We start from the raw sequence: 26,383 nt of genomic DNA on the forward strand, positions 1-26,383 counted from the left end.
CAACAGTTTTGGCGATACACATTCCTTCCATTGTGGATTATATAAGCAGATACCACCACCTGATCAAAGCCTGTGTTGTCCTGCCTGGTATCATAGCATTGCATCATGTTATCACTACTCCTCCAAATGTTCTCTCTGGCAAAAGAGTGAACATTGTGCATTCTGTCTTATAAGTCTGACATACATGCCATAAGAAGTAATTTCTTCTTCTGGAAGACCATACACAAGGTCAACTGGCAGTTTCAATTCCCTTGCTACCATTACCATTGATGGGGTGAAGTCGCTAGTTTCATGGACTACGGTCCTGTAGCTCATCAGCAGGATGGGCAAGTGCTCATCCCAAGTTTCTAAGTGGTGCTCGACAAAGAAGACTAAATGATTCTCAACGGTCTTGTTATAATGCTCAACCATCCCATCCAACGGGTGCAGTGGGGTGTCCTTGTCTTCTATACACCAAGAAGCCCACACCTTTCCTGGAACACAGCTGCCTTTAAATTCTGACCTTGGTCGGAGTGTATTCCAGAGATATGCCGAAACGAATTACAAATTCATGAACTACCTTCCTAGCTACTGTGAGTGCTTCTTGGTTTGGTACTGCAAAGGCTTCTGGCCACTTGCTTAAACAGTCAATAGCAATGATAATGTAGCAGTTCCCTCTTTGTGTCTCAGGAAGTGGACCAAGGACATCAATGGTCAACCTTTCCATTGGCGCACCCACATTATATTGTATATACCAAGTGGTTCATGCTTCTTATGGTATGGTCCTTTCCTTCTAACACACAGCTTACATTGTAATAAAGGGAAAGTGGCTGCACACATCGCCTACACTATTTTTTCGTTCTCTGTATTCGTGTTTGATTTTGTGTGTTTGACTATTGGTGTAGATATAAGCCATGGCGATGTAATAAAGGGAAAGCAGCTACACACATCGCCTACACTATTATTTGTAATCAAGGGAAAGCGGCTGCCAACATCGCCTACACTATTTTTTCATTCTTCGTGTTCACGTTTGATTTTGTGTGTTTGGCTATTGGTGTAGACATAAGCCATGGCGAGAGTTCTACAGATTGCCGGCACCCTACAAGGTAGAATAAATCTCTCACACAATACATTTTCTTTGCTGACTAGCTAGTGCCCTCCAGTCATGGTATCATACAACTGCTCCAGGACCTGTGACTATCTGGCTTTAGGTGGTATCAGCTGCCAAACCTTCGGATTTTCCCATCTGCGATATAGTACACCTTAATGTAGCTAAAGGGAATCCCAACGGGACTAATATGCTTTAGTTACTGGGCCATTTTTGCACACAACACTCCATCGGTGGCAATCTCTTGATCCACCAATCCACATCAGAATTAGTCTAATCTTAGGAAGTCTGATACCTTCCAGTCGTTATAAACATTAGGTTCAATTTTCCTAGCTTAAAAGATCCTGTATTTACACTGCTATTTTTCAGATGGCTCCACTAATGATTTCTCATTCTGCCGTATCTTTCTGGCATGGTAAATTTGTATGTCAAAACCCATAATATGAGATCTGCTGACCAATTTAAACTGTGTCAAAGCAGATCACGTACAAAGAAATATCGGGGCCGTGCCTTCAGTATTGCTGCCTCTTTTTATGGAACAAACTTCCGATTGAGGTTCGTCGCTCCCCTAGCCTGCCAAATTTTAAATCAATTTATCAAACACTTCATTTTAATTATGCTTTTAACTGAACTTATCCATTGTATTGATGCTCTTTATTTTGTTTTTAATTCCTGTTACCTTTTTAATATTAATTGTATTTTACCCAGCGTCTCTGATTGCACTTTTGTGTGAATTTAGTCGCTTTATAAAGGAATAAATTATCATTATTTAATTATTATTCTTCCTGTCTATTGACGTGGTTGCACAAGTCTCCACACAGCCTGCCTGAAGGGCTGTCAGCATTGAGATGGCTCCGTTCAGCACAATGATAGATGACGAAATTGCACTACTGTAGTTTCTTGAGCCATCTGACTCCCTGTCCCTCTGGCTTCATTAACCACTGCACTGTTAAATGGTCTATTCAAATATTGAACTTTTGGTCACAGTCCCTCTATCCACTGGTCTGGAAACGCCTATTGTAAAAGGTGTTAATCACCTAGACCGCACAGCCAAACCGCAACACGGTCACGTGATACCAGTGTGTCGCTTGGTTTTGACCTCTGTGTCAAGGCAGACGTTTGTCCTGTCGAATCTTCACTGTTTTGGGCACTATAAAGTGTTCTTTGCATCTATCTTCGACCCTAAGACAGAAATAACCATATCCTGAAACGGGTATGTGTTTTTTGTGATCCTTCTCCAATCGTAAATGATGATACTGTGCGATAATTTCTGGGGTTGATCGCTTCGAGTGTGTTGACAAGAACAAGCAAACATTTGTCCTCGCTTTCTCTTGCAATGCTAGTAGTCAGTGCCTCAAATATGATCTAAATATGTTTTCTGTGTAATATTCTGTGAAATCATGTCTGTTAACTGAGCAGAATGGGAACGACAACTGCAGAAATGCACGTAAGTTTTATTTGCATATTTTGCCATGTAGTGTCAATATAGCGAACTCTCGATACGTATGCTCACGCTCAGGCACAGTAAATGCCTTTTACAAAATGCTATATGTCAACATAATAACAAGTTTTGTTATGAACTACTCAGTTTCAATGTTAATATCCAGCTGATTTTACCTGTGTTCTTGATTTCAGGCAACAGTCCATGACACTTGCAAACAGTGCTTCGCCATTTTGTTTTTCGATCGTACAGGGGCAACGTTACCCGTTAATGAAAAAATAAATTGTTTAGTTTTTCTAAAGGGAACAAGTCGTAATGTTTTGTGATATTCTGAAAATAACAACCCACAATCGTCATGTTTTTGAACGATTACATTTCAGCTGTCATAGGATCATGGGGCAGCAACATTGATATAACCATTCCACCCCCGCGCCCACACAAAAATTGACCAATTAGGGATTATGGCTTATCAACCATTTCATTGTTCCTGCTGTTTTTCCTTAAATGTTTGGTTAGTCCTATGTACTTGACACCTTTCGGGAAACTTGTACCTGGTTGGTCTAAGGGCTCTTCCGATAATGTTTTATGACCCCTCGTGCTGGTGAGGTGTTAAACTTCTTTTTAACAGTAGTATAGTCTCAGCTATACACAAGTGATCAGTATTACAACTGCATAGCATCGGTTGAGACACAATGGAAGGTAAAGAGTGTGAAAGAGGCTCCCCCCTACTATCCAAAATGTTTTTGTGTCGAGTTTGTGTTTGATTCGTTTCGGATATGTGTTCCTACATTCTTATCCGATTGTTTGTGTAATATAATGTTTGTTTCGCTTCGGATATATGTAGGGAAGTTTGGATTAGTGTGTACGGTAATGTTTTGTTTGTGTGGGGAAAGCGTATGGCGAGACGCAGCCGGACCTATGATGTTACAAATTTGATATAGAGTGGCCCTTTGACGCTTGCGTTTCGAAACCCGAGTGTGGTCTCTCATCAGTCTCAGTGTACATTCTTTCCTCAGTTTGTGTTTGTGAAAAATTATTTTAATGCATTTTAGTGGTCTTGCTCTTCGAGTAGTGAGGCAAGTATATTAATGTTTGGGGCTCGTTGTTTGTTCTATGTTTCTTTACTTCAGTAAATTTTGTTTTGATTAGGGTGTCTTTTAGATTTTTGCCGAGGTTTGTGAACTTTTTGGCAATAAGTACCACTGCGGGGTACGGATTTTATGTTTTCTGGATCAAGATAAAAGTATCATGATCGATGTGTTTGTTCTCGTGCATTTTGTTTAATAGTTGGTGTACTTTGTTTACTGATTATTTTGTGTCGTCACTGGCTAGTTGTGTATAATACTTAGTGTTGTGTAATTGCCTTTCGCATTCGTGTATGTAATCTTTTGTGTTGACAAAGACGAATACCCGACCCTTGTCGAAAGGTTTTTATGGTAATTTGTCTACTGTTTGCAAGCTGGTTTATCGCGATTCTTTGGGCACGCGACATGTTTTGTTTCCTTGTTTGAAAGGGTATCTCTAGAAGTGCGAGTTTAGCAGCTTCAGATAGCTTTCAGGTTTTTGTATTTTTTGCTGTTCGTGGAGTCCAATTTGACTTTCCTTTGATTTGGTGTTGTTGCGATTGTTTGTGTCTCATGATGTAGCGTAGGCACATTTTACGACTATATTTGTTGAAATCCTGAGGTGGTTTCAATCTGTTTGTTTTTGTTGGTGTCCGAATGAATGTTAAGGCTTTTGCCTAGTGCTATTTTTCGGAGTTTCATAGTTTGAGCGATGATAGGTTCTTGCTGAGTTTCATGTTGTTGTCGGCTCTTCTTTGGAAATAGCTGATTTATTTCCACGGCCATTTTTTCTGTTACGTTACAGTGATTTTTTATTTGTTTGTGTATTCTATGTCGTTTTATGGTGTTTTTTGGTAGTTCTCTCTCTGGAGTATTTGGTGGCCCTGAAAAGGGCCGCTTGGTATGGGTTTTTGTTAACGCTTGGCGCGTTTGTTTTGGCGATGAGCCTTGTTAATGCTTCTTTTTGCCAATTCGATGTGCTAGTGAGTAGGTGTTAGCAGCCTTCTTGTCAGCAGTGTCGCTGATTTCGTTGATTTTATCATTGGCTGACTTGATCGTGTTGTCGATTCGTTTGTTGTTTTCTGTGACGTGAGGAGACAAGCGTGAGCATCTAGCGACTGATGAAATCTGCTGATGATGTCATGAATATGTAATTAGGTGAAAGTGGCCGTCGACGCCTCGTGACTGGCAGTGGCGCTGCACTTGATAAGTCTTAGTTGGGTGGTTACCATATAACTGGAACAGCCGATCGTTTGCTGAGACGATCAAAAGTGTCAAGTGTGCCTCCGATTAAAGTAGTGAAGTAAACTATGCATAACTAATAGACGGGGCCCAGAACGTCGTTTCAGGCCCAAACGACACTCTGAGTCCCGTCAAGTTCTGTGTGGGCGCAGGGCTGTCATGACGGCCAGTTGAACTTTTTCGGTGTCCTTTGTTTAAGGTGTGAATCGTGTGTTCGTTCATATCACGGAGTGTCACAAAGAAACCCGCCACAAACCTTCGGTAATGTGAGCAAAAACCGAGGAATGCGCAGACTTCCCTAACATAGGATGGAGTAGGACACAGAGACATTGCTTCTGTCTTTTCTATGTCAGCTGTTACACCAGCCTCGCTTACAACATGTCCAAGGAAGGCAACTTGGTGTCTGAATAAATCACACTTCTTTGGACTGAGCTTTCCTTCAAGTGGCTCAGTTCTTCATGAAAATTCTTCCATGCATAATGATGTCATTCAGATAGACCAGCAGACCATGGCAGACCTCTCAGGTATTGCTCCATCAGTCTATCAAAGGTGGCGGGTGCATTACATAATCTGAAGGGCATCACAACGAACCGCCACAAACCACTCAAGGCAGTAAAACCTGTCTTTTCTCGATCTTCTTGTGCCACTTTGATCTGCCAATACCCGCTCTTTGGATCCAGCGTGAAAAATCATGACTAACCTTCAAGAGAATCAAGGGTTGTGTCAATTCAGTGCAAAGGGTGCGAGTCTTTCTGGGTGACCTCGTTTAACTTTCTGTAGTTCAAACAAAATCTTCTTAATTTGTCAATCTTTTATATCAGCATATTAGGTACCGCCAATAGGCTTTCATGACTCTATAACTCCGTCTGTGTACATCTTGTCAATCTCTGCCAAGACCTTGGCTTGTTTTGTGGGAGGTAGTCTCCTTGGCCTTTGTCTGATGGATGCTGCACTATACGTATGTATTGTGTGCTTCACAATACTTTCTGCCTAAGACCTTTGTTGCCCCTGGAGAAAAAATCTGACATTTTATAGAGAATTTCCTTAAAGAATCTCACTGTCTCTTGGAAAGTCCATCACAGCTTCGGATATACAGATCCGCAAAATGGTCTGGAATTGTAACACTCCTGTCAACTACCACTCTGTAGCAAGTAAACTCGTGAGTTGTCACTGCCCTAACATGCGTATCAAAGGGTACAACTTCTTCACCAATCTGCAAGCATTTATTTACCAGGTCTGGTGTACTATTGTGCTTAACATAGAAATCTGCACAAAGGAGAACATCGTCAGAAATGTTGGCTACCCAGACATCATGCTGTACCTCGGTTTGGCCAAGTCGGATAGATAACAGTCATCATCCCTCGACAGGGATGGCTCGCCAAAGGCTGATCTTATGTACGAATTCTCAGCAAGTTTGATATATGTGTTAACTTTCTTTTTGTCACATCAGTACATCAGTTTTGACAATAGTCGCATCAGACCCGTGTCAGGCACAACTTTGCAGTAAATATGTCTTCAACAAGTCCATGCACAGGGGGTGTGAAGTTCCATTCTGACATGCGACTTATATTGATATGGGATGGAAATGTCCAAGGGAATTGGTTTTGAAGTGAACTTGAGTGAGCCTACGGTACCAAATAGTGCTAAAGGCTTAGGTTTATGCTGCAAGATAATTTCAAATTTCCTTTGAGATGCTAGATTCCATACACGCTGATGCCCCTTATCATGGCATGTTTCTTTGTTGTAATTTGTAAGTTGTAATTTGGCTTTATCCAACTGCTCTAACCTGTCTCTATTCCTTCTACCGTTGCTGTCACTGCTTGTACATTTTCCTCCATTTGATCAACTCTCACATTCATAATAGCTTTAATTTGCTGTCTAACTTCACCCTCACTTCTACCCATTTCATATTGTAATATTAATACTGTTTGCATGTGACCCAATATATATTCCTGCATTCTATCGATTTTAACACTAGTCTGACGTTGACTTACTTGTTGGGCAGGAGTAATATCATTTCTTATTTAGTCCCCTTTTGTTTCTGGTCTGAGTACATTTTTAACAGTGTCTCCGCCATCGGAGCTTAGGGTGATGTAGGCATAGATGTGTGGGCCAGCCTGATAGCTTCTACGTCAACTGTTTGTTTGTTTATAACCTCTGTCAATGTAACTTCTGGATTCAGCAGTTTGGTGAGTTCACATGTTTCCGGATGCCCGAATCCACAGTGGGCTGCTCAGCGCCATTGATCTGTGTCTTGAATGATATTTCTTGACTATCCCGATCTCGTTTTTTCAAAAAAAACCTCTTCCGTCACCAATGTTACGCTGAATTGCCATTTCAATCAAGATTTTCAATGTAGGATTAGCAGACTGTGTGGGACGGGGCCGAGTAATGGGGAAAACAACAATGATTTAATGCTCACCAATCAATTAAACTGAGAAATGCAGTAAATGCAGGTAGTTGTTCTTTTTGGGTAAAATGGCTGTTTGAGGTTACTGTTGGCCTATTGTCTTCTTACTTCTTGTATGTGCAAAGTGCGGCAATGCTCGAGCCACACACAGCCACCAGTTATTCCGGAGTTTATGCCTACTCTAACAGAGCATTGTAGCGCCATCTATGGCCAAGTCTGAAAGTTTGCTTTTCTTTATAATTGATAATGAAGCAATAGACCAAATGATTTTAAGATTTGCATCAAATTACCTTTCCGTTGGTGAGTCTATCCTTCTTGGTCCCAACAACTATCACGTTCTTTGCATCACCTGTCTTGGACGAATCTTTACTTGCATGCGTATGTATTAAGTTAATCCAGAACCTTAAGAAATCTGAATGAAATGGCAGAAAAGACAAACTTGTGTTTTACGAAATATCATACACCTCGAGAAAACTTACACAGTGACTTTTTTCTTTTACAGATAGCAAGAAAAGTATTTAAGTGTTTTTATCTGGTAGGTGATAAAATTCCATGTATCCAGAATTTAATAAGCTAAACCTTCAAGAATCATTGATTTTACCAAAATGAATACAGTCTGACTAAAATAATATAATTAAAACATCTTCAAACTCCAGAAGTCAGCAATTCACAGCAAAGTTGTGCACCTACATAATTACTCTCTTTGTTTCAGTATAAAATTAAGTATTACCTTTTCTTTCCAATGTTCCATCGTGCTTTCATGCATATCATTTTTATCAGACTCCATAGGTTCACCTAAAGACTGTTCTAGGTCTGTGACTAATATATATATACATCTGTAAGACAGGAAAACCTGAAAAATAATAACAAATTGAGTGATCTGATTTCATACTTAAAGTGTATGTCCCGCATAAATTCAAAGTTAATTTTGCTTAAAATGAGCCATGCTATATGATTTTGCCATTTCTACTTTATCAAATAAATGCATCACCCCAAGGAAACAACGCAGTTAAATATTATAAAAATGCAATATGTTGTGCGACTTTGAAGTTGGCTGCCATTCGGGTCGTTTCGGAATTTGCGGGCATTGCCACCGGAAATGACGTAACTAATAGAACGTACGAGTGAGTGTGTTCACCTCGGCCATAGCGAATGCTTACCGCTGTGGCTTCAACATGGTGAGAAGTTACGCTTTTGGTGGCTGAAGTAACCGCAGCCATTGCCAGTTTATTGCATTTTAGGATGCCGTATTAGCCGCATTTGCCAAAATTACAAGAAAGGGTCGGAAAAGAGGCGGAAAAGAGGCATTCAGACAAGCGTTTTCTGCGGTGCACATTTTCGAGTGCCATGACTTCGCGGCGAATAAACACGGTTCGGAAACCAGATGTACGGTAATATAGACTTTAATTCCTGGAGCTACTACATCGATTATTCGATCGCAATGCCGTACCAGTACAAATATTGTCACCAGAAAGCGTTCGCGTGTATCATCATCAACTGTGGACAAGAGCGAGAACAGCAGCAAGACTGCGACAGGTTGCCCAAAACATGTCAAGGGGATGCGGGGGGGGGGGGGGGCGGAGAAGTGTGGCCGTGTTTACATCCACCAGGACTGAACGTCGATTCAGTTGCTTTACGAAAGTGATTGTAAATAAATAAATAAATAAATAGATAAATACAAGTACTACATCTCATGTATGTGTAACTCTACATTAGGAGATATCTAATTTTATATTCCTAAAAAGTTTACGTAGTGATTGACTGACTCTTTGTGAGACTGAACGATAGGTTGTGTATAATATAGCACGGCGCTGTCAGTAACAGTGACACAACGTGTAGCAAAGAAGTTTATACTGTTGACAAAGCAGTTGCGTTGTCGTCATCTGTTCCCTTCTGCTCGACTAAGTCTCCCCTAAAATATTTTAGCTTCTTTGAGAATTTCACAGTCATGAAACAATGAACACTGTGCTTTATATCGCTGACACTTAATCAAGAAAAAAACCTGCGGAAGCGTAGCTGATCACTCCACCAGTGTGCCCGATATTTACATCATTTCAATTTTAATTTATCTCTTCCCGATAATTTGGCTAGACATGTCTTTACGGTCACATATTTTTAAGAGTGCCAATGTTCATGTAAGGTTTTATAACGCAAAACTGAAGATTTTGTGGCGAGAATACTACCTTGGTGTTTATGCTAACATGACCCTCAGCCTGTTCCACTTCCAGCTGTTGATAGGAAAGATGTGTGTTATTATAGGGGCCTAAACGGTGGACAATTTTCAACTTGATTCTACTACAAGCGTCATGGTGTACTTCAAATTTTTATATACAGATTTTGAACGAGGCAATTTGTGTTGAGAAGTAATAATAAGGTGGGATGGCAACTCAGACTTTTATTCATATTTTGGTAGCTTGCAGTTGTGTGTATGACTGTGGTCACGGTGGGCTTGTCACAGACGCGACGGTCAACAAGAGTTCCGCTCATGTTCTCGTTTATAAGGTCCTGGCTGTTAAAATTTGCAGGCCTCTAAATTCTGAACAGCTTTGTCATATCTTCTGTGATGATGACATTCTCAGTTGCACTGCTTTCACTCATGAAATTATCTTTATCTCCATAGTCAATGCAAGAAGTCACCATCACGTGTGCCATTAGTGACGTCACAGCTACTCACGCCAAAACGGGAAGAGCTCGGCAATTTCCGGAAAATGTCGCCATGATTGAAGTCAAAAAGTGCAACTTTTTCCCGTGTTTTCGTCGAAATGACATAATACAACCGTCTAAAAACCGCTCAAATAAGCTTCAGTTTGTGTGTAAATGTTTGTTTTATTAATACCAACTTCATTGACAACCAGAACTAGAGTATACGCCTCAAGTAAAATGAAAAACCCTCAAAATGTTGCGGGACTCACACTTTACACTGCATGAAAACGCAATAATACAGATAAATTCATATTAATGAGTCGACTGTATTATTGAATAATACACGTGAATTCACATGAATCCACGTGAATACAGGCTTGCTGAATACAAGCAATGGATTATTGACTGTATTCACCTGTATATGCACTCTTCAGCTAAAATACAGGCAATAATCCATGCAAATAAAGTAAGTATTATGGCTTTTCATGCAGTGTTAAGTTTTGCCTTACAATTCATAATACAGTTTATATTAACACACAAAATGTAATGTTATGTAATGAAATGTAAGTAATGAAATGCACACTGGGCAAAATGCTTGATATACAACAATATAAACACATAATTTACATACTTTTAAGAGAGAGTAGGACGATGGATATATCTGTTAATATTTTTACTTGTGAAACCGAAATTTGAAACATATTCTTTATGTCGGCATTTACAGTCATAATCTAGTGGTTAAACGTAGTAGGATTTTGTTGGTAAAACTTATGAGCTGTTTCATTCGAATTACATTTTTATGGTAATAAATGACCGTATTAAATGTCCGTTTAGCTTTACAGCGATTTTTGATGTCACTTATCAATTTAGTACCTACCCTGCACTTGTGATTTTAATTTAGACTAGGGTTTGACTAGAGAGTTATCTTTCACAGTTTAAATCAATGTGATATTTATTAATATTTCCTATCTTTGTTTGTTTTAACAGGCAGTGTCGTTTGGCTGCATACAGACAGTTATTGCATGGGGACACTCCTGGCAACGTCTTGGTCAAGGTGTGAGAAAGGTTGTCCCATCTTGTGTTGTCACTGCCATAAGAAAAAGTACCCAAAAGGAGACGGTGAAGATTACATTGGGTTCAAGGAAAAGTAAACACAACTACAACAGCATACATTTTCCACTGCCGTTTGCCAAGGACACTCATACAAATCATAGACTTTAACATTTGTCACTGTCATCTTTTTTTATTGCACACAACACATTCATTACTACAAAACTTTTAGATATTTCTATTTACAATATATCCTTGTTTCTGTCATAGCAATGACATTTGAGTCTTCTTAAAAAACATGACATAAAAATTGTGGAAAGATATGCAAACAAAGCATTTGTAAGAAGATACATTTAAAAAACTTAAATCACATTGTTGTGGTATGATAAATACTGAAAGTTGAACATCAAGAAATGTTTGCAATATCAACTAGGCTTATCACTGCAACTGTGACCTTTTTCACAGTCGATTTATGGAGTTGTTTTCAGCGAGAATCATTACTTCAGGCATATCTGAATAGCAATTAAACACTGGATGGTCCAAACAGTTACATTTTTCAAGTTTCCTGTACTTAGCCTGAAATGAATAACTACAAGAGACTAGAGACTAGGTACACTTTAACGGCAAAATTTGTTCAGTGGAATCACTGCTACGTTTTTTTCTACCTTGTTTTTTCGAATTGCTGTATTATTTGCACATTTCTGATTTGTCAGATTTATCTGGCATGGTGTTTACATGTGACACATAAAGTGACACTTTATTCATTCTGTAATTACAGTACAGCTGTACTGGGGAATGGGATGTCTAGATAAATAATTGTATATACATTTACATGCTAGCTTGTATTTTAAATACAATGTTTACAATAAAACAAATGACCAAGTAAATGTCTTGTGTAAATATGTTGTTTACAGGTACTGGTAGAAGACTGATAATGATAAGTACAGGGAAATCATAGCATTCATGTCAGCAGAAGAAAGTACTATAAGTGTCCACAATTTTCAGATATTGATAGCTGTGCTGATGACTTTTATGTTCGTAACAAGTTACATGTTTTCATTTATTTGCATTTCTTTTCTTTTGTATTGCGGTGCTATTGTCAGTTTTTTCATCGCTGAAACCGGCTTGATACCTTTGTAGCAAATCTTCTTTGGTGGTGCTGGCACAGGTGCTATATTCTTTGGGAGACTATTCACATGGTGTGTTCTTGTACTGGCCATGGTACACTTTTGTCTTCTGCCTATATTTTGCAGTAGGGTGGATACTATCAGCTGCTTGGCCCACTCATAGGACTTTTCTTCATACACTTTCTTCACTATCCATATGTTGGTAGCTTTTGGACATACAGGTCTCCACTGCAAGTCACCATTCTTGTTTCTTCGATGGGCCCGGCCCACATTTGCATTGTGGTCGAGTGCAGCAAGTTGGGTTCGGGCCAACATCTGCTCATAGTCAAACTCTTGACGTTTTGGTACGTATTTGGTCATCATACTATGGTAAACTTCGAGACTATAAGTATGACAGAATTCGCTGAGGTGTTTGATGTCCTTCAGGATTCTCTTATCAGTGACAATAGACATCAAGGCTTTGTGTGGTGCACTTCCCATCTTCATCCACTTCTTCTTTCTCTCTGCTGATTGGACCATGTACACACGCTTTCACTTTGCTAAACTCCCTGGGAAATTTGTGCTTATTGGCCACATGGTACCCAATTGATGACCACATTTCCACCAGTAGCTGTTCATCACCTTCACACTGAGCAGCACACCACCAGAGGTGATTGCAAATGGACTTGATCCAGGGTTGAGATCTTCACACCCTTTCTTCTTTACAGCTTGGGTCAGTCGCTTCTTGATTGAATTGGAGAAGTGCCATACGTCGAATTGGTGCTTTATACCTGGGTATTCTTTCAGCAACATGCTTCTGATTTGAACATGCCGGTCTGTAGCAAGGATGTTGATATTTATATTTGCACTGGTCAAATAATCCACAACTCTCTTGCATCCTTCTTTTTCCATCCTACTTCTGCAACTTCACTGCTTTGAACTAAACTGAAGTTTAGAATTTTGCTGGATTCCTCATCTATAACGGTGTATGTGCAGTATTTGGCACTGTACCCAGGTGAATCACACCGACCATCTCCGCAAATGTTGACTGTTGTTCTTGAATTATCTTGGATAATTGTTCTCTGCTCTTCTTCCCAAGCTGCATTGATGGATGGTGACACATAGTTCTTCTGGTTGAGAAAATATGTGGATTTGCCAATAAACTCTAAGTTGAGAAGCATGGCAAAATGACTGATGCGTTGATAGGATTGACCACTGATCAGTATGGCAGCAGACACCAGTAGATTACCAGCAGGCATCTTGCCAAAACATGGTTTAGAGTCCCACTGTAAAATGCGATGTCCATTGAAACAGAATGTTGTGACTGAAAGTAGTGTGCCATCTGTAGTTTTCTTCTTAGTGTCGTCCGGGGATGTGCTGCTATTACACTGGGGACAGGTTAAACAGTTTAGCAGAATATCTAACTGTTGCTCAGAAACTATGAATTTTCTGTCTTCAGCTGATGACTTGGCAATATCGCATGGTTCATCCCCTTCTGTGTCGGTGAGGCTGTCATCAACTGAGTCTGGGTTAAATGAAAGGTCTTCTACGTCATCGTAGTCACTTTCTATTGATGACTGTGACGTGTCTATGTCTTGAATTGTGATGTCAGACAGTGTTGTTTCATGGGTACCTGATTGTTTCCTGCGTGTTGGTGTTGATGTTGCATTGAAGGGAGGTGTCATCATGATGCTTGGTTCTGGAGTATGGGATCTGTCGATATCTTCAACACTGCCAGATTTCTGGGAATAGGTGTGATCATGCTGGGTGGTTGTCACTCTTCTGGTGACATCTATGTTGCAATTTGGACATGGAGAGTATGACAGCTGTGTATCCAGGTCAGTCTGTACTGAAGCATCTTGTTGATTTGGGATAGTTTGGGTGCAAACATCATTACTTGCATTTTCCATGGTTTGAATACCAATATCTGCAATGTTGTGTTTTGAAATGCACTGTAACATAACAAGATGAAATGCATCAGTCAGATTATTTTTTTTATAAATGCTAATGATTTTTCTTGACAAGAAAGAGTCTTCCTATCATAATTCAAAATATAAGTAATACACAAAGTACAGAAATACCCACAATTCACAATTCTTGAGTATGCTTGTCCTGTCAAATGACTTTATGATTTAACAAATCTCTCCATTACACATGGAAAGCTTGGTCAACAAGGTCAAAGCAAACTCTGTTGCCCACGGAAAGATATTTTTGTTATATTAGAGGAAATTCACATATTCAACATGCATTGAAACCATTTCAGCTGCTTATAACTTCTATGCAACTTTCACAGTGAAACAGTATTTAGTGAATATTTATGAAATTGTAATGTTCAATGTTATTCAGAAGCTCAGAAAAGAACACAGTTTATACATATAAAACAATACACACCTGGTCTTGACTTGTGAGTAATGTTGGATGACATATGGTCCCATTCTGTCCAGGTTCAACCGCTATGGTGTTATTGCTATCATGTCGTTTAGACTTTTTTAACTGTTGGATTAATGAGAACATTGTTATGCTAAAGACACACATCAAATGTATTTTGTACAATGCCATATAGCTGTAAGATGAATATTGTTCTAAGCTCATGCATGCATACAATACATCAAATTACATTATCAACAAAGGTCACAGCTATGAAAATGATACAAGTTCGTTGATGCCAAAAGCACTGTGTTTGACGTTATGCAACAAGAAATAATTGGTGATCACAAGTTCTAATTTTTACACTAAATTTTAAAATGCACTTACCAATGCGTTGGATCGGTTGATTTCCATTTTCTTCTACCAGTTCTTGCGTCTCTGATTCCAGAATAAATTTGTCCACAAACTATGAAATTAAGCACAGAAAATTTTGATTTAGAATACATTGTGCTCATATAGTCCATTAGTATACTTCAATATAACTACTTAATCACCTTTTTATAAAGTGTCTACGGACAGTGGGGGGAAGGGGTTTAAGTTTTGTTCTTTTTCACTATGGTCATTGCAGTGTACACATTCAAGTCGTCTTTCTTCTCAGTTATCAGACTAGTGATACATATTTGTCCTGTCACGCTACAATTGATAGAACTCTCTAAATTTATACTACAAACTGCTAAAATCAATTCCCTCATTGGTAAAAGAAAGTGACCAGTCCGTAGGGAAGCCGCTACCACATGACATCTGAACAAACTTTTTGTTCGTTCACTGTTCATGCCCGACATGCCCGTGAAAGTGAAAGCAAAATAAAGCACACGTTCAATAAAGTTCGACAAGAGCTCTATGCACGTAAGCTAAACTATTAACAAAAACACATGAAGAAATATCGCTTCGTTATCAGCTACCGAAATATCACGTGTCCAACAGCCAAAACGGCTTTGGGTTGGGAAATTCGGTGCTGGAAACGACTTCGGCCGTAACTGTTGGGTACGGAAACGACCAGTTACCATAGGAAGCCATACAAGTTTATGATGCATGGAGTTGAACGGATCTTCGATCGCCTGGTGACGAAGCCAACTTAGCGACCAAATTGATATGCTTTCCGTCGTAATTTTGCATAAGAAAGTATAAATGCGACAATTTATTTGTGTATTGTACAATGTGGGCCTAGTGACAGAATCTCTAAGTATTTTTTGACGCTAACTTCCTTTTACGATACGCATAAAATTCGAGAAAAAAAATGAACTACAGACAAAAGCCGAATTATAAAGTTTACTCTGACGTGTCAATATTTTGTCTACATGTAAGACAAAACTTTATTGCTCATGTCGGACATTTGCCTGCGATCCATAATGATGAACGTTATCATCTACGCAAAGCTTCTAATTCAGAACTAGCAGAGTATAAATGACTACTGACAAAATGTCTTCCCATGCACAAGAAATTATGCGATATATCTAGCATGATGTGATTTTTAGTTGTGAGAAAGTCGATCAATCCCTTTCCTGAATTCTTTGACACCCTTGTCAGACTAGGCATTTTACCGTATGGATCGTTTCCGGTGTTGTGACGCGGACGCTAGTTGCGTTGTTGCGATGAAATATGACCGTGCGAAAAACAAACTTTGATTTCAATTGATAACACGATATTGTTTTAAATACCTATGCGATGTCGTCCGAATAACAAGTATAACAGTAAACTTTTTGGTGAGAAGGTGATCAAAACACAACTCTCCGGCGGCTCAGAAAAATCATAAATATTGCAAACTAACCTCTGTTCTGTTACGGAGAGAGTTTCTCTCAATCGTCTTTGATGTCCTCGAGCTCCTTTTCACCGACGTTTTCCAGTAGTTTTGCGGTATGGCACCATCTCGAAGTCGTTTCCTTATTCCGATTTGGTTGTGAATCGTCGAAGTGCCGACAAAGTCATCCTCTTGAAAATGGTCTTCGCATACGCAAAAACTTGAACTGTACTTATAGTTTTGAAAACTAATGTCAGTGCCGATGTTTAACAGCCACAATTTGCAGAGGCGGGGTTTTTTCTTCGGGTGTGGAATGATATAGAACGCTTTATCAAAATCTTGCTCACGATCATTGTCACATCCGTAATATTTACAGGCAGGCATGTTTCCATGCACACAAGTTGTAGACGAGACTCCCTAGATCAGACCCCCTAGCCCATGCATCAAAACCCGAAAACTTTACGTCATCATCCGGGTATTTCTCCCGGCATGCTCTACGGATGAGTAGCAAATATGGCTGCGCACATTCAAATCGAAAAGGCTCTATATTGGCCGACTTTAATATTTATAACTTCAAAAAACCGCACTTTCTGTGCAAAAAAGTTATGATAAATGCGTTTCTGGCATAAATATACACCTGTATACAGCAGATTATATTTTGGGTGGACTATCCCTTTAAATCACTTGATAATATACTTTGCTTTATGGAAGGAGGTGATTTGCAATAAAGGCTAAGGTTTAGAAAATGAATAGAATAATGTTTTAGAAGAGAATACGATTATCGAATTCCTTCTGCAAGCTGATTATGAAATTCGTTTCTTGTGTTCACAAATGTTCAATTTCATTTAGAAACATTTGTTAAAATGATAGAGTAAGAAGTGCACAAACCTGGTGTGTAATGTAGTAAATACTTTGTCCAGCAAAGTCCCACAGGGAAAATTGATAATCATCTTTATTGCTGGTTTGTAAGCTCTCAAACTGTTTTAACAAACGTGCTTCGGCTGTCTCTACGTTTTCATCATCACGAATAATATCTTTAATAATGTTCGTGTTCCATTGTACGTTGTTTTTGTGACCTCCCTTAATCTTTTCAAGGATAGCATCGTCCAGTCTCTTTCTTGCCGTCTCTATGCCCTGTTCGGCATGATGCTCTTTCAGTCCTGAAGGTGATGACAAATATATATGAATTAGCTCAACAAGCAGCATTACCTGGGCTCACGTGAAATTGTACTTTGCGGAAAAGTCATTTGTAGTCCAGTCTCTTAGAACAGAATTGTCCTTACTATTACATATAATAAAAAACAAGCTGTAAAGACCACTTTGTCATCCCTAAATTAGGTATATGTGTAACTAATGAGGTATAAGTGTTCTAAAAGTGATTAGCTAGAGAAGGTCCATTTAATTGCGACAGACAGCTTGTTCTCTTATGAGATGAAGATAATATACTTTGCTGTGGGGGCAGGCTACACAATGCTTCAACTACATCGCTTCCTATTCACTACGGGCTTTTTGCCAGCCCATTTGTTCCACGCGTAGTCGTCCTATAAATTATTCATGAGTCCACTACGGCAGCGACACGCTGTCTCATGGACACTGACGCTCGACAGAAATACATAACGCTATTGCTACCGTTTCACGCTAGTATTGTCCTAAAGATTCTCTAAATATATAGTGTACATATACATGAAAACGTATATGTAAGTATTTTAATTATACATGAAATAAATTATAAAAATTCTACCAAAATTACGCTGATACAGACAAGCGGTTATGTCCGAATCGCGTACACACCACTGCTAATTAAGCCCTGAAACCAATTCGTACGAGGAAAGTAGGGTGTAATTTAAAATCGAAAACGATACGATTTTTGTTACGATGAACATCCGAAAGACTGTCTTTTCTTCCATTTCGTGCGAAAACATGAAAAATTGAGCCGTCGGGTTTTAGGTATTGCAAGTGTGGATGAATGATACGAAAAATTTCGATAGTAAACAATGGTTTTTGCGCCGTCGTCGGTACCTTGTGGATCGCTTGCTTCATTTTTTTAGTGTTTCATTCATAAATAAAAAATTCACACCTGAGACCTTGAGATGCCGTACTACAATCGTATCGTTTTCGATTTTTAAATATATGCTTAAATTCTTGTGATTTTACACTTCTACCGCCGTCTGTAGTTCGACAAAAAACAAATTGCCCGCGCCCCATAGGAAAACAATGGCATCTACTATCTGCAAATCATCGCCGCTATCGTGCCGATCATCTGCTTCAATTTATTTATTTCATCAGCTACAATGTAAAATCTAATCCGTAATCTTTAGATGTCGTTCTACAATCGTATCGTTTTCGATTTTTAAATATTGGCTAAATTACTGTATTTTTACATTTTTACCGCCTTCTGTTGTTCGGCGACACATACTCGCGCCCCATGAAAAAACGACGGGCGCTGATAATCTACCAGCTGTAGGCTAAATTCTTCGCCGCTATCATGCCGATCGCTTGTTTCAAAATATTTATTTCACCCGCTTTGAATGTAAAAATCTAAATCTATAATCTTGAGATACTGTACTACAAGGGTGTTATTTTCGATGTTTGGATGTTCCGTTAGTTTCGTGTAAATTTACATTTTACTCTCGTGATTTGGCGACGTACGCGTACGTTACTCCCTCCCGCACCCAGTACAAAACAATGGCATTTTTACCGGCTGTAAATTCTTCGCCGCTACCGTGCCGATCGCTTGCCTCAAGATAGTTATTTCTTCAGCTATGAATGTAAAAATCTAAATCTATAATCTTGAGATACTGTCCTACAAGGGTATTATTTTCGATGTTTTGCTGTTGCGTTGGTTTTATTTAAATTTACATTTTACTGTCGTGATTCGGCGACGTAATTTATTACTCCCAAGCCCATACAAATACAATGGCATATTTACCGGCTGTGATTATTCACCGGTCCCGAGTCAATCGCTCGCTTGGAGATTATTATTCCTTCAGCTATTGATTTAAAAAAATACACAAATAATCTTGATGTTGTGCACTTCAATTGTATGGTTTTAGATTTTGAAGTTTTGCTTTAATTTTTTAAAGTTTACATTGTTACAGACGCAAGTAATTCAGCGCCTTACATGCAGAATACCCTATAGATAACAATTGCGTTTTCACCGGCTGCAATGCTTTACCTGCCCCACTTACATCGCTCGCCTCTTTATGCTCATTGCTGCTATTATGTATATAAAAATTACACATACTATCTGGAGGTAATATGCTTCCATTGTGTGGTTTTCGATTTTTGAATGCATACATAATTTGTTCATTTTTTTGCATTTGTATTGCTTGTGTTCGGCGACATCAACATGCGTTTCGTAATATTGAAACATTGGACTGTATAATCAGTCTGCAGGTGTATTTCAATAATCCGACATATCTTGGGAAGTATATCTAGCAAAAACAAAGACAGCAGTATCATTTTCTACTTTTCGTCTCCTATATTTACAGCTGTTTTTAGATATATAAGTACTATAACTCGATTATAGCAGCTTCTCTTTCTGGACGCCGCCACCTTGAAAAATCTGTTGCTATTGACAATAGCAATGGCAGAGCTTAAACGATGGCGGCGCTGCACTGAACAATTAGAAGGCCTTTTTCCCCCGTAGTGATTACTGAATTTTTTTCGAACAAAATATTCAATCTGCTGAGATAATATCTAATCCATCATGTGCCTTTGTCGTGACTCGTTGACACTTTCACGGCAAAAGTGATTTATCTACGAGACACCTTGCCGTCCAAAATCTGAAACAATTATACTCTCAACACGGACATTTCACGTCACCGGATTCGATGAAGGGTATCTCACCAATGTGTTAGGCTTCGCTGTCTATTATTAGTATAGTAACAAAGTAGTCATATTTAGTATTGGACGACTTCGTCCCCCGACTGCTTTCTCAGACCTTGTCATATTCCACACACATCCTCATTTTACGCTGTCAGCCTATTCAATATGTAGAATAAAGTGCCATCGTGAAAACCCACAGCTTTTCACCCATGAAGACAACAATGGTGCCAGCGGTTTTCAGGATAAAACTAGGATGAAACTGCCACTGTGCCGATCAATCCTGGGATAGCTGCAGCACTTTTTGTAGCCAATTCTTCAGCCTTTTGCCCGGTTGTTTAAACTGCTATTTTTGCCACAACATATTCTTTCCTGTGGTACAATCACCAAGGCTACCGTCTTATGCACTTCATGGACTGTTGACTTTTCATAGACCGAGAGCAAGTGCTGTGATCGCTAGTACTGTGGTGATTAGCAGTGCCCCGACGGTGAGCCCTTTCGATTGGAGTAGTGCCCCTATGGTGAGCCCTTTTCATTTGAACAGCTCTGTCGCCTTCGTTTTCATGTCCAGATCTGGATCCTTGAGAACTTATTTCAGTGGTCTTATTTGGGCTATTCTTTCATGAACTTTAAGGTTTCCACAATTGAGCCACTTGATGCGGTCGTTGATTTTCTCTAGTTGAGCCTCAAGCTCAGGCATCAACTAAGGGTTTCATCATTTGGGTCGGAGTTTCATATTTTGCTTTCTCAGCGTACACCTCTTTTCAGTATTGCCGCTAGCGTCCTCTCTGAGCTCAGTCAGGTGATCTCGCAACTAGCTAATATCATCAAGGCTGAGTCTATTTGCTTTTATTCCAGATTAGGGGGGGGGGGGTAAAGGCTATAAGCTAAAGGAAATCATCGTCGCCAGCTGGGGCTTCTCCCTCTGGGGTCTCTCCAAAAAAGACTGACGCTTCAGCCTCTTGGGCTTCTTTCCGGACATCTCTTTGGAGTCTCACTAGCTCCTTTCTCCCATCAATGTCGCGTCTTTGTATTATCTTCTTCCTTCATTGAATGTAAACTCAGACCCTTGTGGTACAGCACTCTACCTATAACATTGGCACTGAGCCTTAAAGGCTAGGGACTTGATCCCAGGGATCATGTTTGTTTTATTTTTTTGGGTTTTTTTTCAAAACTTTTATTTGGATAGAACAACAACAAACAAATACATTACATACAAAGGACAATTACACATTTCAACATTTCCAGTACAAAATATTTAGGAAGCATCATTTGTTACATAAGGTATTAGGGATGACCATTTACCAATATGTACAGCAATTTTATCGTTCGCTGTTGCAATCTTTCTTTCTATTTCGTGTACATTTTTAAGCTGTATAATAAAACTTGTGATGTCTAAAGACAGGTTATTTAACTTACATCTGTATATATAGATACGCACTTGCAAAGCAATGAAATTGACAATAATTTTTTCTTTAGGATCACCAAAAATCATGCACAGTTTAGAAGGTGGTTGCTTTAGTTTAAGCGGTCTCCCAAAAATAAAAAGTAAATCTCTCCAGAGGGCAATAGTACATTTACAAGAATAAAATAAATGTTCAAGAGACTCTATTTCATCATCACACAAAGTACAATATGGAGTTGTGAACTTCTGTGGATTAAACTTATTCAACTGTTGATTTGTATACAGAATATTGTGGAGTAACTTAAATTGGAAAGCTCTAGACTTACTATCAATCGCTAATTTATATATAAGCTCATACATTTTTTTCCACTTTAAGTCAAGCATGTTTGTAGCTTTTTCTAAAGTTGCCTGACTTTTTGGTACATCAACAATTACATCAATAACATTTTTCTTCAAACACTTTTTTGTCAAGGATTCCAAAATGAAAGTATTGTATTTACAGAAATACAGACTTCATTAGAAGATTGAGAAACATTTCGATTTTTGAGATCATCAGGGATTGAAAGTGTCAAACTTAACCATTTTAATTTATGATTTAAATTCAGACCTCTCGATGGAGTTCCATCCACGGCACTCGCATAAACCTGTAAACAGGTCTGAAATATAATTTATACCAACTACCGAGAGGTCTTTGTAATAAACAGAATGACCTCCTATCAGAATGTTTCTGTTATTCCATATTATCTGATCGGCATTGTCTGAAGTGTGATTGACTTCTGACCAAATATCCAGACATTCTTTCACAAAACTGGAAAATCTAACTGGTAAAAGATTAGTACAGAAATTACACTTAAATAAAAGATTTCCTCCGATTTTTCTAGATTTTTAAAGACAAAATGTTTCCGAGGGTGTTTAACTCCACATTTAGCAAGCGTTTAATCAATAAAATTGTATGTACTTCTTTCATCACTGATAAATCAGGCATTTTAGGCCCCCCTGGCCCACCTCCCTTACCATTATACTCCTCCCAACTCTATCATGCCCATTTCAAAGGAAATTGTAAATTATTCTATTAACTCTATTTATAGTTTCATTGGGAAAGATTCCATGTGAAAGGACATACATCAATTTAGAAATTGCTAAAGACTTAATCACCTGAATCTTCCCAATGATAGTCAAATTCCTTCCTTTCCAGATATTTAAGGTCTATTGAGGTTCGGGAGTTTCTACATTCTGATGCTGTGCTAATTTTTCATCATTTGAAAAATGAATCCCAACAATCTTGATAGTGGAGGTGGGCCATTTGACCCCAAACGCCCTATCCGTTCTATGTCTCCATTTTCCAAGCCAAACAGCTTCAGTCTTATCAATATTAACTTTTAAACCAGAAACCCTATGAAAAACTTTCAGGATGACAAAAAGAATATGTACCGAAGTTTCATCACTGAGAAAACATGTCATGTCATCAGCAAATGCAGATTCTTTTATCTCCAAGCTTGCAATTTTGATACCTCTAATTTGCTGGTTTTCTCTAATTGAATGTAAAAGTGTTTCCAAAACAAGAATAAATAACAATGGTGAAAGTGGGTCGCCTTGGCGCACCCCTCTTTCCAACTTAAAATAACCCGTACTATAGCCATTGTTCATTACTGTACTTTCAATATTAAAATATAACGCTTTGACCCAGTTAATAAATGACTCTCCAAAGTTAAACTTGGATAAAACAGAATACAGATACTCGAGATTAACAGTATCAAAAGCCTTTTCAAATCAATGGCTAAAGTATAGCTGGTAAATCTGCAGTGTAAGTATAATGAAAAATTTCATCAATTAACCGAATATAATCACCAATATTTCTCCCTCTGACGAAGGCTGCTTGAGTTTCGCCGATAAGGCGGGGCAAAATTTTCTCCATGCGTTTAGATAAACATTTTGAGGCAAGTTTCATATCTACATTCATAAGGGAGATCGGTCTCCAATTTTTCAAATATTGTTGATCCCGGCCAGATTCTCAATCAGGGTAATGATGCTTTGTTTTTGGGAGTTGGAGAATTCACCCTGTCTATATCCAAAATTTAGCGAATCCACAACTAGATGTCCCACCAGTGGCCAGAAGGCCACATAAAATTCCTTTGTGAGACCATCATTACCAGGGCTTTTGTTATCTGGCAGGGAGTGAACAATAGAAAGCACTTCATCAAAGGTCAACTGACCTTCACAACAGAGTTTATCGTTCTCAGACAGAGACGGTAAATTTAAATCGAGAAATTTATGATCCTCATTTGAACTAGAAATCCCTTTAGAATACAACCTTGAATAAAACCTCTTAATTGCACACAAAACATCTTGAGGGCGATCTACTATTGTATGCTCGTCTTCTTTAGGCTTTTAATACTTGACTTACGTTTATTCGCTTTTTCCAAACTCAAAAATATGTATTACCCTTTTCCCCTTCTCATACCATTTTGTTCTGGATCTAATGATTGCGCCTTCAGTAATGTAATCATACTCTCTCTCTAAATCGGCTTTTGCACACTCAAGAAGCTTATAATTCATATCGCAGGGATAGTTTGAACAAAGAACATCAAAGAAATTAATTGACTTCTCTAAATTCTGCAACTTCTGTTTCCGTTCTTTGGCGCGCTTTTTACTATAATCAATTGTAAACGCTCTAATTTTGAATTTTATATAATCCCAAAGGACACCATCATTTAATGAATTAGTATCCTGGACCCAAGCATCAATGTTTTCCTGGAGCTCAGTTCTAAAGACACTGTCATGGGCCAAACTGGCATTAAATTTCCAGTAACCTGGACCACGCTTAAAGTTACAAAAGTTACAGACCAAGAAAACTGCCGAGTGATCAGATGCTACTCCAGGGATGATCTGAATCTTGCTCACATGTTGTTGAAGATCATTTGAAATTATAAAATAGTCTAATCTACTTTGCATAACGTTGGGCCGACGCCTTCTCCATGTAAAGCCACGTTTGACTCCATGACGAATGCGCCAAATATCAGACAGATTAAAAATATCTGAAACTCTATCCAAAATAATGGTAGATTTCTCCCAGGGTTTGGGATTTCCCCCTGACCTATCGAGCTCCACATTGTGAGCGAAGTTCAAATCACCACCTAGAATTACGAATGTATCTGGGTCTACAAATGTTTTATCAAGCAAACAATAAATTTCTTCTAAAAAGGATGTGTGCTCCTTTTCAATATTAGTCAGCTTCAATGAGGATAAATCTACCGTTAGGATCAAGAACTGTATTATTGATAGTAACATTAGAGTGGTTGATGATTGTTAAAACACCTCTGCTGTTATTAGTGCCATGTGAATACCAACATCTGCCTTTAAACTGAGATGACCAAAACTTGACATCATCTTTTACACTGAGTTTCTTGCAAAAAAGTAAAAGTAGGGTTTTTACTATTTATCCAAGAGGCAACTGTTTTCCTCTTTTTAAAGTTTCGGAGACATCTGGCGTTAAATGTCAATGCTGAAAAGTCCATTTGAAAAACACAACTACGTAAAATATTTCATGCCAGTTACCAGAAACGTTGAAAACAAAAAATTGAAACACGCTGTTGTTCCCCAATTTTGCAGAAAGAAAACATACAACCATACAAAACATACAACGAGACCAACAATCGATGGCAGGACTGCAAATCATGGAACAAAAAAAAAAAAACAAATCCAAAAACATCAAACCTTACTGTGTCGGAGGTGAATATTAATAATAATGATTAAAAAAATGCCTACAATGTTACCATTAACCTCATCGAATACATAATTAACGAAAGATAATCAAGTACTATCAATTCATAATGCAGGAATGTCTTTCACTCTCATTTCTTTTTTGTCACCATTTTCATACTTGACAACTAACGTTGCTGGCACTTTCCATGCTATGTAACAACTCTTCGTCGAAGCTTCTTTCTTTATCTTACTAGCATACTGCAGCAATGTCTTTCTTTCGGCATGTACTTTCTTACTGACATCGTCCGTCACGTAAATCTGATTTCCTTCAAATTTGTTTCCTTTCAAGCATCCTGGCGCTGCGTATAGAATTTTTCTTGCATCATCAGCATTGACAAAAGCCACCTTGATAGTTCTGGGTTTACCATCTGTTGTAGGAGAGCTGGAATTCTGTGTGCACGCTGAATGGCCAGGTGTTCGGGCAGCCCTCGTACTTTCATGTGGTTGGAGACAAAATTACGAATAAAACTAGCACAATTTTCTCCTATTTTCTCTGGGAAATTTTTAAAGTTCAAGTTATCCTACGGTCTCGATTTTCCAAATCATCTTCTTTCTTTTCCATTTGCTCCATTCTCTTTTCCACTTCATCCATTTTCACTTTCAATTCATGAACAAGTGTTTCGGAATTTTTCAAGTGTTGTTGATTTTCTTCTGTTTCCTCAATACGTTCATATGCATGGTCCAAGGACTTTTCCACCTCCGAAACTTTACTTTCAATCTCCAATACTTTCTTTCTTACCGGTTCCACCTTCGAAGTTTCTTCTTTTATCTGGAAAAGCAACTTCAAAATGACTTCATTCCGTTCCTCAGGTGACAGCTGTAGTGCTCTGGTAAGGTCGCCATCTTGAATTATCTGACTCTGGATCTGCACTCTTTCTCTACTTCTTGTTAGCATCTCGTCAACCCTTCTTTCTTTAACTTCTGCCGCTTTCTTCCCCTGGGACACTTTTGCCAAGCCGGTAGAAGTCATTTGGATGAAAAATTGCTTTAGAACACCTAAAAAACACCCACCGACACATGAGCCAACTACTCAGAACAACGCACCAACTCGCGCATGCTCAGTCCTCATGTTTGTTTTAGTTTATAAGAGGATTACGCAATGTCATAGTCTTTTGTTTTCCATTGAAATTGCAATCTAATAAGTAGCTTTCCCTGCCAGACAATCTGATGACGGCACAGGCCT

At 38.7% G+C, this 26,383-nt stretch overlaps 1 protein-coding gene across 1 annotated transcript; it reads right to left on the reverse strand.

The window, feature by feature from the left end:
- Positions 1-25,263: 25,263 nt before the first annotated feature.
- On the reverse strand, positions 25,264-26,170 carry LOC139128379 (tropomyosin alpha-4 chain-like). The gene is made up of 2 exons (XM_070694164.1): positions 25,726-26,170; positions 25,264-25,568 (listed from the first exon to the last, which is right to left on the reverse strand). The coding sequence occupies exons 1-2, from the start codon at positions 26,168-26,170 to the stop codon at positions 25,264-25,266; spliced, it is 750 nt and encodes a 249-aa protein (XP_070550265.1).
- Positions 26,171-26,383: the final 213 nt, after the last annotated feature.

This window comes from Ptychodera flava, unplaced genomic scaffold (assembly GCF_041260155.1).
Source record: "Ptychodera flava strain L36383 unplaced genomic scaffold, AS_Pfla_20210202 Scaffold_51__1_contigs__length_905262_pilon, whole genome shotgun sequence".
NCBI classification, from domain to species: Eukaryota; Metazoa; Hemichordata; class Enteropneusta; family Ptychoderidae; genus Ptychodera; species Ptychodera flava.